The sequence below is a fragment of the Perissodus microlepis genome, chromosome 6, assembly GCF_051167445.1.
Source record: "Perissodus microlepis isolate ML-2025 ecotype Zambia chromosome 6, ASM5116744v1, whole genome shotgun sequence".
Taxonomy (NCBI): Eukaryota; Metazoa; Chordata; class Actinopteri; order Cichliformes; family Cichlidae; genus Perissodus; species Perissodus microlepis.
This window is the reverse complement of record NC_140466.1, coordinates 37,706,705-37,721,403: the sequence shown is the minus strand read 5'-3', so window position 1 is coordinate 37,721,403 and position 14,699 is coordinate 37,706,705. Positions and strand designations below refer to the sequence as shown.

Here is a 14,699-nt window from a genome sequence, read left to right as displayed (position 1 = left end):
AAACAAGACAAAAGGCCAAGATGTAAAGGTTCAACTTGCTTTAAAAGATAATCACACAGACAGGGAATGAATGTCAACAAAAAAAAAAAAAACAAGTTTTTTTTTTTTTTTTATTAAATTATGCAACGTAACAACTACAGTGGAAATCTGAACAGAATGGTGTTAACAGAGTCCTCTGATCCCTTGCAGTGTGAGCAGGCTTAGTGACAAAACTCAATGGACAGACCTATCGGGTGTTCACCTGCAACAAGAAAACACATTTCCACTGATTTGAACTGTAATCTAATATACTCAGATTTTGCAAAAAGCCAAAGGTAGTGTACAAGAAATGATCTTAAAATAATTTCACTTTAAATGTTAAAAAAAAAAAAAAAAAGATTAAGTCTTACCACATCATCAATCTTCAGGATGCTACGGACCGTCTCAGTGGCCAGTGTCAGTGCACTGATGGAGACCAGTAAAGGCTGCACCACCAGCTCCTCAAGGATGTTGGAGATCCCTCCCTGTTGCACATACAACAAATTGTTTGGTGTGTAAATTAAATGTTCTTAGAGTAAAATTAAGTGTCTTTTGTGTCTAATTGTTTACATTTCAAAATTCATTTTACACTGACATTCAATAGGAAAAAGAAAATTAATGCACTAAAAAAAAAAAAAAAAAACCCCACAAAAAACAAACAAGCAAGACAATAGTTTTATTGGAGAGCAACTAGAGAACATTTTTATTGGATAAGTAGCTTAAATATCTACTTCTGTTAGCAGTACCTTCTCCACAAAGTCAGGCTATGCTAACTTTAAAAAATAAATTAATTAATAAATTAAAAGATCAACCTTGCGAACATTGATGCCAGCCATCTTGTCTCCCTGTGCGTGTCTGTTACGGAGCTCCGTCACAGTGGAGATAGGGTTCAGGCCAGCATTCTCGGCGAGCGTCGATGGGATCACCTCCAGGGCATCAGCGTATGCCCGCACACAATAGGCCTCCATGCCAGCCAGTGTGCGTGAGTACTCTGCCAGACGCACAGCCAGCTCAATCTCTGGAGCACCACCTCCAGCAATGAGAGCCCTGAGAGACAGAGAAGGCAAAAATGCAAAAGCCACTGGATCTGATCCTATTACTGAGAGAAATTAGGATCAAAATAAAATAATAACAACAAAAATACGTTTTCAAAAAAAGAATACATCTGTTTGAATGCTCTCCATCAAAGTTGCTGAAGCAACCCATTACGAAAATAATGGCGAGCTTTCCTAAATACTGTTCCTCTGTTTGTTACGCTCCTGCAGGATGAGTCAGTGCAAAAGCGCCTTTGTCAGAGGGCAATCGTACCTGTAACTGTATCTAAAGGTGTTCTTGAACAGTCCAACTTTGCCATGTGAGCCAGCATGGAGGGGTATGTTTTCAGGTTCGTTAAGAATTTTTTTAACAATGAAATTTACTCTTCAGAAATAACTGACTGACCTCTTCTTGACCAGGCAGCGGATGACACACAGAGCATCATGGATGGAGCGCTCTGCCTCCTCAATCACAAGCTTGTTGGAGCCGCGCACCACAATGCTCACCGTCTTCCCAGGGCTCGTGCAGCCTGTGATCTGCAAAAAGTGGCAAGCGAGGCACAGAGTTGTTTCAGCTCATTTTTTCCTCAGCTGCAAGTGAGACATTCTGTGTCCTTTAACTCAAAAAAAAAAAATCAACTGAGTTTCTCTGAGCGAAGACTCAACTGTACCTTGACTAGTTTGCCGGACCCATCCAGATTGACTTCCTCTGCAAGCTCTGCAGTGCCAAGCATCTCTGGAGTGAAGTGGTCGATGTGGGCGATGGGCTTGGTGCCAATAGTCTAAAGAAGGGGTGGGGCTTCAGTTAAATGGTGTGCAATGCTAAACACAGTTGTCAAAACTAAATACTTGCTCACAAGTTAAAAGTGTACAAATCTTGTTAACTGATGATTAGTTTACTATAAAATTTTAAAAAGTATAAAGTGCTGCCAAATGTGATGTAGATCTATATATGTCCATTAAATACTGTGTGAAAAACAGAGAAGCCGTGGTTCATTTGACAATACTAACCTTGCAAATGAACTCAATATCCTCTCTCTCAATCTCCTTCACCACCATGATCTTCATTTTGTTGAGGAAGTGCAGGGCGAGGTCACTAAGAGCATCTCTGTTACATGACAATTAGTTGTTAGTGTGACAGATGTTTCGTGTATCAGAAGAAGACTGAAATGCATAGCAGAGTGTGTTTTTCTCGTGTCCTTCGCTCCCTGCATACCTGAGGATGGATTTCTGGATGAGCAGCACGTTGCAGCCAGCCTTCTTGATCTGTTTTACCAAGTTGAGGATGTAAGCACGCTCCTCCCGCAACACGCGGTCCATTTGGGCGTAGTCTGACACCACGATCTGGTTGTCCATCTACATGCCCCACAAAAACCCAACAGAAGGTCAGAAAAAGAAGGCTTTTCCTGAAGGAATACATAATGGTTCACAAGCACAGCACTGACAGTGTTTTATATATACTGAAAACAATGTCTTCTCTTCTATATGACTGGAAAAGGAGCAACGATAGCAGTTGAAGCAGTCAAAACTGTAGCAGCAGTTCACTGTTACAATCTGAAGCTGAGCATAAAAAATAAGGCGGAAAGGGTTTCCTTGTCAGCAGATATTCATCAAGCGACTCACATCAGTCTTGGGAGGGGACAGACAGAACTGAATAAGGCCAATTTTGGCCTTTTCCACTCGGGTCACACCAGTGTTGGCAACTCTCTGGGTCAGCACAAGGCCGTCTATCAGCTCACAGTCATCAATGGTGCCTCTAAACACACAACACACACATGTGATTAAGCCTAGCAAAAATCAGTAGAAAAACAAACAAACAAAAACACTCACCCAAGCTTCTTGATGATTTTGATGTCCTGTAGGTCGACACTAGTGGCTGTGGCTGGGTCAATGACTCGCATAACAGCATCCACACTCATGGGTGCCAGCAGGTTTGAATACTGTGACACCACCTTGGAGCACAGTGACGTGGTGGCACTGTTGAGCAGCGTCTCACGGTCACTCAGCTGCACTGGCTGGCTCATGCCCGTTAGCACCTCCACGCCCTTATCGACTGCCTTTTGGAACGACTCCGAAATGATGGTGGGGTGGATACCTGGCAGGTGAGACAAGTAATTAAACGGGCTCAATTGTGCTCAATTAAAGGTTCATATTGTTATTCTTCAACTTTTCCAGATACACAGCTCAAAAATGATCCTTATTTATCTTGTATTGGGCTTTAGTGCCATCTTAAGTTCATCTACTGTGCAAAATAAGCCTTGCAAAGTAAAGGGAGTCAACATTTCTACACTCCATGTCCAGTGCGTGAATTTAAAATGCACATAAAAACAAACTACAAGATACAAAAAAAGATGGAAATAATTCTACTATTACTCTTAAAAAAAGAGAAAAAAATTACTGTAGCATCACTTTTTCGATTTTTCAATCCCCTAAAGCACTCACCTTTCTGCAGCAGCTTGGAGCAGGCATCCAGCAGCGCTCCAGCTATCACCACCACAGAGGTGGTGCCATCACCAGCCTCAATGTCTTGGGCTTTGGACAGTTCCACCAGCTGAAACACATTTGGTTCAGGCCATATGAGTTAATCGCCGAATTAACAACAGTGTTTGGTGTAAACTGTTGAAGGAAAATTTTAACGAAGCTTAAAATTATACTTAGAAAGGGAGCACTCATAGGTCAGTTTTAGTTGCAAAGCTTCTGTGCAGGCTGCTGTAACGTACCATTTTAGCAGCAGGGTGGAGCACCTGCATCTGCTTCAGGATGGTGGCCCCATCATTGGTAATGGTTACATCACCCTTCTCATCCTGGATCTGAAACCAAAAACAACAGCCATCGCTTAGATACAGGTGTGATGAGGGACCTGGGTAAAGCCATCAAATCTGTTCACTGACCATCTTGTCCATGCCTTTGGGGCCCAGGCTTGTTCTGATGGCATCTGCAACAGCTAACAAACAACAAAGGGATGGATGAGAACACAGGTAATAACCAAGTCAAGCAAATTCCACTCATCTTGTCTTGCATTTTAGAAAACAGAAGTGAGGACTAATATCCAAGCTTCTTCTTAGTAAGCACAGCATATTCATGTTTATGAACTAATGAAAACATTTCAGTAGCAATATCATTGATATAGCAGGAACCTCTATGTTGTACATTACCTATTAAAATCAAAGGGATCTTACTGGAAACTACAAAAATGTGTAATCTAGTTCAGCTGACAGCTCAGCAGCATTACAACCCAACAATGAAGAGATTGTGCTGAATCATTAGCATCCTGTAGCAAGTGCTCAGTAGTGCTCTTTTTTTGTTTTTTAATTAAACCCTCAAATTATTATTATTATTATTCATGTATTATTTTGTTTCTTTTAACTAATCTGGAAAAAGTAATACAAGCAACCATAATGGTTTATTCAACATTAGATAAAGATGTTGGATTCTTGTAAACTATTAACTGACCATTATCTGTTATGGCCGCTGTATTGTATTTATATAGCAAAGAAACGCCGTCAACCTGAGTGTAACTATAATGAATGAGATTTGGACTAGGCGGAAGGTACCGTCTATAGGACCAGGAATAACGGTGCCCAGCAAACAAGCAGAGCAGGTTGCTGTACAAACCCTGAGTCCCATATTAGCTGCTTGTATATAACTATGATTATATCAAAATACCTTTGGCAGCAGAAATGTTACTATAGCGAATCTGCGCCGGTTTGTCGCGGTCCACATACGCCCCTCCTTTGTTTTTGCCTCCGTTGGAAGCCTTCGTTGCTGCCATCGCTTCAGGCATCTTGACTTTATAATCGATGGGAAATGTTAAGGGGAGTCTTCAGAGTCAGACTAATGAACTCCGGCGCTGAAACACCACAGTTCGGCTTCGGATGGACTCAGATTAAGGAGCCGATACCAGCTCCCTAGTTAGAAGCTTCCAGATCGCCGGGTGCTGCAGAAGAAGGAAGGACCCGGCTGTCAAATTACCCGGCGCTTGGAGATGACGTTTGCAGACAGTAAAGATTGAGTATAGAGAACCCAGAAATTATTGATTAGGGTTTTCTGTAATTTATTAAAACAACATTTTAACCATGTCATATCAATAGCATTTGCTATCACCTATGAACTTAAGTTTAGCCCTCGTCTTGTTGCGAGAGGCAAAAATTTATCCTGAAGCTTCTCCTCTTTTGATTAGTTTTGTCTGGAAGGGCTCAGACTACAGGAAAGGGACCCTCTATTGACGAACGTGCCTTACGAATAACTGATCATCACTGTTCATAAAAAACACTGTTCTGTCAGGTAAATTTAATTCTGCTGTCACCCATAAGAGATTGTGTAGATTGTCTGTAGATTATTAAAACTTGTTAGCTAGCTTAGAGTATCAGAAAATTGAAGTGAGCCGTGCTGGAGCTGCAGTTGTTGGATTGCACAGGCGTGTTTAAGATGATTAGCTGCAACAGTCGTTTTTTTTGTTTTTTATTTTTATTTTTTTTACACAATCTCAGTCTTCCGATGGCACAAAATTCTTATAATTAATAGTTTATGGTTATTTTAAGATGTAAAACTTTTTATTGTTGGTTTCGATTTTTTGTTTTGTTGTTTGTTATGTGTAGACATAGCACTGGTTCACCCGTTGAGTTGGGAATATTTAATAGATCCGTGTTAAGTAGCTTAGCAAATAAACATTGTGTGAATGTGGTTAGGTTCAAAGGCTGGACTAAAAATGCGAGTAAAAGCAGCCACTGCCCAAAGAAACACCTTGAAAGCCCTTCAGAAAATAACTGAATAACTATTTCTCGAGATCATTTTAAAAATTACAAGACGTTCTTGCGCCTTGGGTACAAACTATACAGAGATTTAGGAGTGGCTCAAGACTTTTGGGCAGCACGTTACAAAGCTAGGATCAGTGCACTCTGGGAAGATGGTTAACGCTTCCTTAAACATATTTGCTGTGGGATCTGGTGAGATGGAAACTGCTGGTTTGAGTATCTGTTCAGACGCTCACACGTGCTCTCTCTGAGATTTGGGGGTGGGGGCGTTTAATGTGTCTTTTTTCTTTTTTCTTTTTTACTTTTTTTTTTTTTTTTTTTTTACACTATCTCTGACAAAAATACGTATAACAAACAGGAACATGACTGCACAAATATTTAGAGCACTAGGTCTGAGAACAGCTGTGTAATGGCTCTCTACAGACTGAACAACAGTCACAGATCTGCACGTTTATGCTCTGTAAGAGAAGCGCTGTTAATGAACCCAGGCAGTGACAGACAGCCGTTCTCCCACTTCCTGGAGCAAAAGCTGTGTTGCCTTTTTGTGTGTCAAAATATGCCAGACAAAATACTTCTCTAAAACAAAATATGAAAATGTCCAAATGGTGGGGAAAAAAACTCATAGTACTTACAGTAAAAGTAAAATTAATCAGTTTATTATCTAACTGGAAACTGTGTGTTTTAACCATAACCAGGAGTTTCGATGTTCTCCCTTGTTTGCGTGGTTTCTCTCCGGGTACTCCAGCTTTTTCCCACAGTCTGACATCCAGCTGTAGGTGTGAATGTGGGGGTGTTAATGGTTGTCTGTGTCTCTGTTAAACCTGCATCAGGCTGGTGACCTGTCCAGAGTGTACCAGCCTCTCGCCCTATGGTAGCTCAGATGGGCTCCAGCCTGGATAGATGGTGTTTTAACCACAGTTAGATATATGCATGCTTATTAAATAAGAGTATTTTCATGTGGTTTTTCATGCAGTTTTTTCTGTCTTACTTTCTTTCTTTTTTTTAATACACCTTATAATAAATATCTTGACACATGCTCAATCATCCAGGTGAGTAAATCCCAAAAGTTGATTCTGTTCATCTGGATGTAACGTTTTCAGTGGGAGAAACAGAAGAGCATCACATCATATCAAGAAGGCCCTGAGTAAATGTGGTTATCCCAGCTGGACATTTGTCAAAGCTGGGATGGCACCTAAAGAAAGCTCCAGCTGATCCAGGAGAGAAGGACAACTGTTGCCTAAGCAAAAACCCTTAGTGATCCCTTATGTGTCAGGGCGTATCGGAACGGCCCAAATTTCCCCTTGTGGGACAATTAAAGGATTATTCTATTCTAACAGCTGAGATGCATTTCTTCTCAGCACTGCATCTCTGTGGCTTTTAAACCCCCAAATCACACAGCGCCAAAAATTGGTCCACCCCAAGGATCGTGTCCCCCGACACAAACAGAGTAACATAGTGTACGCTGTTAAGTGCCAGGAGGATTCCTGTGATTTATACATCGGGGAAACCAAACAACCTCTGGCTAAGAGGATGGCACAACACAGAAAAGCCACCTCGTCAGGCCAGGACTCTGCAGTCTATTTACACCTACAGGCCAGTGGACACTCTTTCAATGATGAGGACGTACACAGGGAGGAACGCTGGTTTGAGTGCGGAGTCAAGGAGGCCATTTATGTGAAAAGGGAAAGACCATCTCTGAATAGAGGAGGGGGACTAAGGGTACATCTGTCACCATCTTACAATGCTGTGATTGCAGTCATTCTCCAACTCTCTATGATGGTACTCATGGTCTTTGATCAGTGGTTGTTGATCAATGGTTATGACAGTTTGCATAAAAAATGATCAAGGAGCTCCCAGCCCATTGTTCATGCAGTTTTCAATCATTGTGCAAATGCACTGTTTATAAGGTTGGGGAAACCTGCAGTCAGCTGAGACTGAAGAAGTCACTTGGATGAGTAATGAAACATTTCTGCCACTGAAAACGCTACGTCCAGATGAACACAATCAACTTTTTGGGACTTGTAATAAATAACACACAGTTATTGTAAACGCACAGTCTTTACAAAAGGCAGTTAACGTCTGCAACATTTTAAGACAGAATAGCCATTTATCATGCCGAAATGTTCATGGTTCTCCTTTTGGACTCTGCAGTCATGCTGCCCCTGAAGGAGAAGGATAAACCAATCATCCAGAAGTTGCTGTCAGCTGGCTGCTGCGCTCGCTGTGTCCTCAGATTCTGCTGCGTGAGTGTGCAGGCGGCCTACCGGAAGCAACCAGAGGTGAAGCTCATGCTGCAGACGGCGCTTTTATACCTGCTATATTCTTTAATCGTCATTTTGTTTAGAAATTATTTGTTGGTTTGTTTGTATCGTAGCTCATGCAGACAGTTACAAGGAAGAAAAGATTGTGAATACTTATCTTCTTGTTTGGGAAATGTATGCTCTCGTTGTCGTATTCTACAGATTTCGTCAGTTGCATTAGTAAATATGTCAAAATACATGAAAGTTCTAATTGCATTTTCTTCGACCTTACACAGGAAACACTTAAAGAACTTCAAATTTTCATCAATGATACAGAAAATGATAAATGTCAAGATTCAGTAGCTCTAGACTCCAGAGATGATTACAAGTCCAAAGATGCTGCAGAATCAGAAACATCTGAAGACCCTCCCAATAAAAGAGCAAAACTGGAGACCAGTATAACTGATGTTCAATCAGAAGAAGAGGCAGCCGCTGTGGTCAAATCAAAGGATGGGGACTCGCGTGTATGTGTGGTGTGTTTGGGAATCCTGCAGGAACTATGTGGTACAACCCAGGCGATAAAGGTGTGTGCGCTCGACAGTATTCACTGTTTCCATTTACACTGCCGTCAGTGTTAAACTGCTGTTTCTGGTGTGTGTTCACAGATAGCAGAGGCAGTGAAGGCAGGAAACTACGAGTTTGACACACTGGTGCTGTCTGTGTCTCTGCCCGCTCAGCTCTGTGTCCGCGAGGTCAGTATGGTCATGTGTGTGTGTATGAACCATGCTTACATATTTTGTGAGGACCAAAAATTGGAATGGTACTATACTTGTGGGGACCAAAAGTCAATTATGAGGATAAAATGCTCGTCCCCACGAGTTTGAAGGCATTTTTTTAGACTTAAAATGTGGTTTTAGTGTCAGGGTTACAATTAGGTTATGGTTAGAGTTAGGCTAAGGGTTAGGTGTAGTAATAATGGTCAATAATAATATTGATAACACATTTTATTTAAATGCGCCGTTCAAGACACCCAAGGACACTTAACAGTAGAGTAAAAACACATAATAGAACAAAGACAGAACAAAGAACAATATAAAATACACAATAAGTTCACAGTGAATAAGCAAACTTGAACAGAGAATCAATGTTTCTTATATCCGGGGTAGAGAGTTCCACAGGCTGGGACCAGAGCAGATGAAGGCTCTGCTTCCCATGGTGCTGAGGCGGAAAGAAGGCACAGCAAGTGCAGAGGAAGATCAAAGTGAGTGGGCAGGTAGTGCTTAATAGGTCAGAAAGGTAAGCAATGTTATGAAGGGCCTTGAAGGTGAACAGAAGAAGGTTGAATACTATTTGGAATGTCACAGGGAGCCAGTGAAGTTCCTGAAGGACAGGAGTGATGTGCTGGTAGGAGGGGTTCTGGTAATAATGCAGGCAGCAGTTTTAAACCAGTTGAAGCTTATGGAGGGATTTTGGAGGGAGACCATTGTAGAGATAATTACAATAGTCAGTGCAGGAGGTAACAAGACTATGAACAAGGATTGATAGAAAAGGGTTAATTTTGCATAGATGGAAATAGGCAGAATGGGTGAGATCATTGATGTGTGATTGACGTAGGAGACGAGGTGAAGAAATGTGACAGTGTTGACTTCCCAGCACAAGTTAATTTGAAACAACCATTACTTAAGGCATTTTTGATGTCAACATTCTAACCTTTGTGGTTTCATGACTCATAATTAAATGAAATGCATTGAATTCAACTGAATTTTTTTTCTGTGTCCTTTGAGTTTTGGGTAATTGAGATGGATGTCTTGGTACTCGCAATATCGTCCATTTGGTACTTCACAGTTTTTCACGTTATAAGTTCATTTTCCAGGCATTCATACATATCTGTAATATTTTCACTGGATGTTCATTTGTATTTATTGCTTATGTAACAAATCTGCGCACTGTTTATGACAATTTCTTTTAAAATACTGCAGCACTCCTGTTGGCTCTACGTGAAGAAGGAAGTGAGGTAAAGTATTTGTCGCCTACGTTTTGAACATCAGTTGATGTACAGTCAAGAGTCACAAGGAATCAGATGTTTAATTTAATATTTTCAGAGAAAAGGGCTTAGTGCTCAACAAGGACGATGTCATCCAGGTCAAGGAGGCCTTCAAGTGGATCATGCAGGGCATGGTTACCAAGGAGCTGGGGGGCATTGCTGTGGTTACCAAGGTCAGCCCGTTTGAGGTCAGCGTGGAGTTCACTCATTCAGAGACAGACGCTGACTGCCACTTCCTGTGAGTCCTAAACTCTTCAAGATCACATAAAATTTCTGAAACAGCTCTTGATGAAGAACATGAAGTTGGAGGGGAAAGGAAATATTTCTGAATTGCTACATAAAAAATGACCAGTAATAATTAAGACATATCCATTTAATTTAGAAAAATCCATTAGGATTCACAAATTCCCTGAATTTCAAAAGCTAAACTGATTTTAGATTAAAACAGGAACAAGATGTGCTCTAAGTTTTGAAATGTAATAGATTTATGGGTTAAACAATGTCCTTTTTACAGAGCTGCAACATGTCCTGACTGCTTCAAGCCCACCAAGAACAAACAGGTGAGGAAGCAGAGTTTATCCTTCAAAATAATCAGGACGACTAGTTTGTCTTTATAATTTAATTGAAAGTCCAGTAATAATAATAATAATAATAATGTATACTTTATTGATCCCTGTGGGGAAATTCCTCTCTGCATTTAACCCATTCACTCAACGAAGCAGTGGGCGCCGTGTGTAGGGACGGTACTTTGCTCAGGGGTACCTCAGGGTAGCCGTTTAGTGCAGCGATCCCCAACCTTTGTTGCGCCATGGACCGGTTTATGCCTGACAATATTTTCACGGACTGGCCTTCAAGGTGTCGCGGATAAATACAAAAAAATAAAACTAGTACCGGTACCGAAAAAAGAAGATTTATTCATAACACACCTGAAAAGACCCAGGAAAACAGACTTAACGATAACAAAATAACGCTGAAAACCATACATTTCACACCTGAGCCTCAACTCTTGCGGCCCGGTACCAAACGACTCACGGACCAGTACCGGTCCAAGGCCCGGGGGTTGGGACCGCTGGTTTAGTGGATTCGAACCCCTGACCTTCCGATCACGGGGCCACCACTCTACCTACCGAGCTATCCCTGCCCCCGTGTGAATCTGTATCTTCTCTCTGCAGTCTGTGTTTACTCGGATGGCGGTGGTCAAAGCTCTGGAAAAAATACCCGATGCCAAATTTTTGAAGTAAGGATCCCCTTCATCTTTAACGAGTAAAAAGTTCTATGGAATGATTTTGAAATGACATCTTTTATTCCTTCATTTCCTTTCTCCAGGCACTACCCCTGTCCTCCAACGCAGCCTACCAGCAGTTGCAGCCCTCAGGAGGTCCAGTGTCTGCACGTGTCTGTGTTTGTGGCAGGTGACGTAGGACATTAAGAACATCTGTTTGAAATGTTGTTGTCTAAAACTGACAGCATAATAAATAGCATAATGATGTCTCCTCGTGATGTTTAGGGAGATACAACAAGTTCTGTCGCAGTCTGCCTCAAACTCCCTGGGTGATCGATGGAGAGAGGAGGATGGAGTCTTCAGTGGAGGAGTTGATCGCGGCGCCTATCCTCTCTGCCTTTAGAGCAGATGGTGAGACCACAATCACAGCTTAAATGAAGACAAGCACAGTTTTTGGGGGGTGTTTTGGTTTAGTTTGGGAGCAGGTTCATTTTAAACGTGAGCCAACTTGACTTTTAAAACCAGAGATTTTGCGACACTTTTTCAGTGAGCAGATTTTAAACTATGTAATAACTACTGTACATTTATTCATGTTTATTTATATTATTACTGGGTTTTTTTTCAGCACATGACACGTGACTTGCCGTAGAATAAAATCATTCTCTGTTTTCGGGGTTGCAGGTTTTAATTTCTCTTCATCTGGCAGAGAGGATGTGGATGTCAGGACTCTTGGGAATGGTAGGATTTTTGAAACTTTAAGATTTTGTCAGTTGTGAAGATTGAAGAACTGTTTATTTTATTGGGTTCATTGGTTCGATTTGGCAGGACGTCCATTTGCGATGGAGCTGCTGAATCCTCACAAATCCAGATTCAGCAAAGAGCAGATGAAGCAGCTCCAGGAGGTACAGATGTGTCCTTTCACTCCATCCATTATTCTGCAATCACTTAGTTGCTGAACAGAAGGTCTCAGCAGCAATATAAGATTTTCCTTATTAAGCCTGTTTTACATTATGAGAAATGTTGCAGTGACTGAAAATATTTGAATTCAATCCCTGGGAATCTGTTCTCCCTCCTCATGACTTAATTATTTTAATTTGTAATATTTTACTTCAGCCAAGAACATCTTAAAACACAGTTATTTTCTTTCGTTGTTTAGCATTTTGTTAAACTGATTTAGTCCCTGCATTTGATTTGAAATATGTTAAAGTTGTATATAAGAACTGACTTTATTGCATAGTACTTTTTTCTTTAGAGCATAAACTGTAATAAAAGATGGACATGGACACCTTAACATCAGGTATTGGTTTTGGCATTTTGAAGAGTTGACATTAACTCTGTGGAGGTTGCCATGTTAGGATTTGGAGCAAGAAGTGAGCTTATTTGGATTAGCGTTGTTGCTAGCAAGCTTGATTATTGCTTGCTCATGCGACCCTTTAATTAGCACTATGCAATAGGAAAAATATGGAACTTAAGGTACCAAAACAAAACAGAAGTGCAAACCTGTTGGACAGGCTGTACCACACAGCAAAAACCTAGCAGAGGGGGTCAGTTCAATCAATCAATCAGTGGTGGTAAGACCTATCAGATCAGTTATAGCTACCTGGGTTTACCACACCTGTCAATCTTAGCCACCACACAACTATAGAAATCAATAATAAATTCAGATGGATTAGATATTAAAGGCATTTGGAATCCATACATTTCATCCATACACAAGGTTGTAAAGGGAAAATATGTTTTTTGCACCACAGTGTAAATTTTAGCATTTTAACATGGGAGTTTGTAAATTTGCAGTTTTGGGCAATTGGCAGATCCTTTTTTTCAGCCGCCTAAAAAATGCTTGTTTCAAAGTTAAGCTGACAGAAATGTACGTTCACTGATGCAAAGACTTTAGACCTGCTGATATTATTTTTGTTTTGTTCTTAGACCATTAACCAGTCGTCAGACAAAATCAAAGTGAGAGACCTGCAGATTGTTACCAGGTGAGAAAATCCGAAAATGACTCATTCTTGGGAAAACTGCATTTGTACAGTGAAATCTCCAACATATGTGAAAGACTAAGAAAGTAGTCCATGTTTGCTGTCTGTTAAATTGCAGAGAGGCTATGAGTCGCATGAAGGAGGGAGAGGAGGAGAAGACCAAGTCATATACAGCTCTCGTGTGGACCCAGAAACCCATCCAGAGAGAAGACATCTCTTTTATTGATGACATCAAGGTCTAGTTGGTCTAATTCACAACCTGTTGAAATTGGAGTGTTTTAACACTCAAACATCAAGAATCAGCAGTGTGACTGTTGTGTGTCTCATCAGGATCTGACTCTGGACCAGAAGACCCCTTTGAGGGTTCTGCATCGACGGGCGCTGGCTGTCCGACAGCGAGCCATCCACAGCATGAGCACTCGCTTCCTGGACTCTCATCATTTCTACCTAAGATTGAAGACGCAGGCCGGGACGTATCCTCACTTTAAATGGCACATCTGTGCGATGATGAATTATAACATTGCACCAGTCAGTCTGTTGTTAATTGAAAGAACACCGAAACGATAAGCTAATAGCAAACAGGGTCACATGTGAAACCGTCACTCCAAATCACGTCTGTCTGATAAAACACTTTACCCTGAATTTTATCTGAAACCTGCAGTGAGACAAAAAAGCTCCTTAATGCTCCGCAACAGTTACATCAAAGAGTTTGTCCACGGAGACTTCGGCCGAACGAATCCCAACCTGTGCCAGCTGCTGAAGACTGACACAGACATCCTGGAACTGGATGTGGAGGTGGGAGAAAGTCACATCTGTAAAACAAATAATAAAAAAAGCAAACATATTGAATATCATACAGAATATAACTGTCACTGTCTTTTCTGGAAATGTTATATGTCCCTAAATTCCTACTTGTTGAATATGACATGTTTCCCTTCTCAGTCTGTGGATGTGGACTGGCCTCCCCCTGTGCCAGAGTGAATCCTGCACTGCCGCGCAGACGCTGCTCTTGTCCTGTTTCTGAGAGGCTTCGGCTTGGACTGCACTGGTTCCATCTGCTGCTGGATTCCTGTTAGACCACAGTGCTGAACTGTCAGCAAACGGGTTCTGACAGTTGTGGTGAAACCATCACGGTGTTTGGAGGAGAGGAAAACACAAATTATAGCCACACAGTTCTCTCGGTTGGCTAGTCTGCTTTGTCTGGATTTATTTTTCATCTTCACATCATCGACTGTGAATCTTGAGTCTGAAGTAATTTAATAAATAATAGTGCCCTTGTTCTGTTTTGAGTTTTTTCAGGGCCAAGTGGACAAAATAGTTTGTATGTAAAGATGAAAAACATGCTCCTTCCATTTTTGTGTACATACTGGTACTTATTTGCTTTCAATTAAAGTGTATCAAAAACTAT

The 14,699-nt window shown here is 41.2% G+C and overlaps 2 protein-coding genes across 2 annotated transcripts; one reads left to right on the top strand and one right to left on the bottom strand.

Moving 5' to 3' along the window:
- Window positions 1-23: 23 nt before the first annotated feature.
- cct4 (chaperonin containing TCP1, subunit 4 (delta)) lies at window positions 24-5,049 on the bottom strand. Its single transcript, XM_084932246.1, has 13 exons — window positions 4,719-5,049; window positions 3,944-3,996; window positions 3,773-3,862; window positions 3,495-3,603; window positions 2,883-3,147; window positions 2,676-2,808; window positions 2,269-2,408; window positions 2,064-2,160; window positions 1,724-1,834; window positions 1,459-1,589; window positions 831-1,065; window positions 390-503; window positions 24-241 (listed from the first exon to the last, which is right to left on the bottom strand). The coding sequence occupies exons 1-13, from the start codon at window positions 4,834-4,836 to the stop codon at window positions 227-229; spliced, it is 1,611 nt and encodes a 536-aa protein (XP_084788372.1). The 5' UTR covers window positions 4,837-5,049; the 3' UTR covers window positions 24-226.
- A 178-nt stretch (window positions 5,050-5,227) lies between these two features.
- On the top strand, window positions 5,228-14,699 carry pus10 (pseudouridine synthase 10). The gene is made up of 17 exons (XM_084932245.1): window positions 5,228-5,336; window positions 7,958-8,085; window positions 8,343-8,630; window positions 8,712-8,798; window positions 10,026-10,060; window positions 10,149-10,328; window positions 10,605-10,650; window positions 11,263-11,327; window positions 11,417-11,502; window positions 11,598-11,723; window positions 11,994-12,050; window positions 12,138-12,214; window positions 13,239-13,294; window positions 13,410-13,527; window positions 13,622-13,764; window positions 13,987-14,086; window positions 14,234-14,699. Exons 2-17 carry the CDS (start codon window positions 7,960-7,962, stop codon window positions 14,270-14,272), a joined length of 1,629 nt encoding a protein of 542 aa, XP_084788371.1. The 5' UTR covers window positions 5,228-5,336; window positions 7,958-7,959; the 3' UTR covers window positions 14,273-14,699.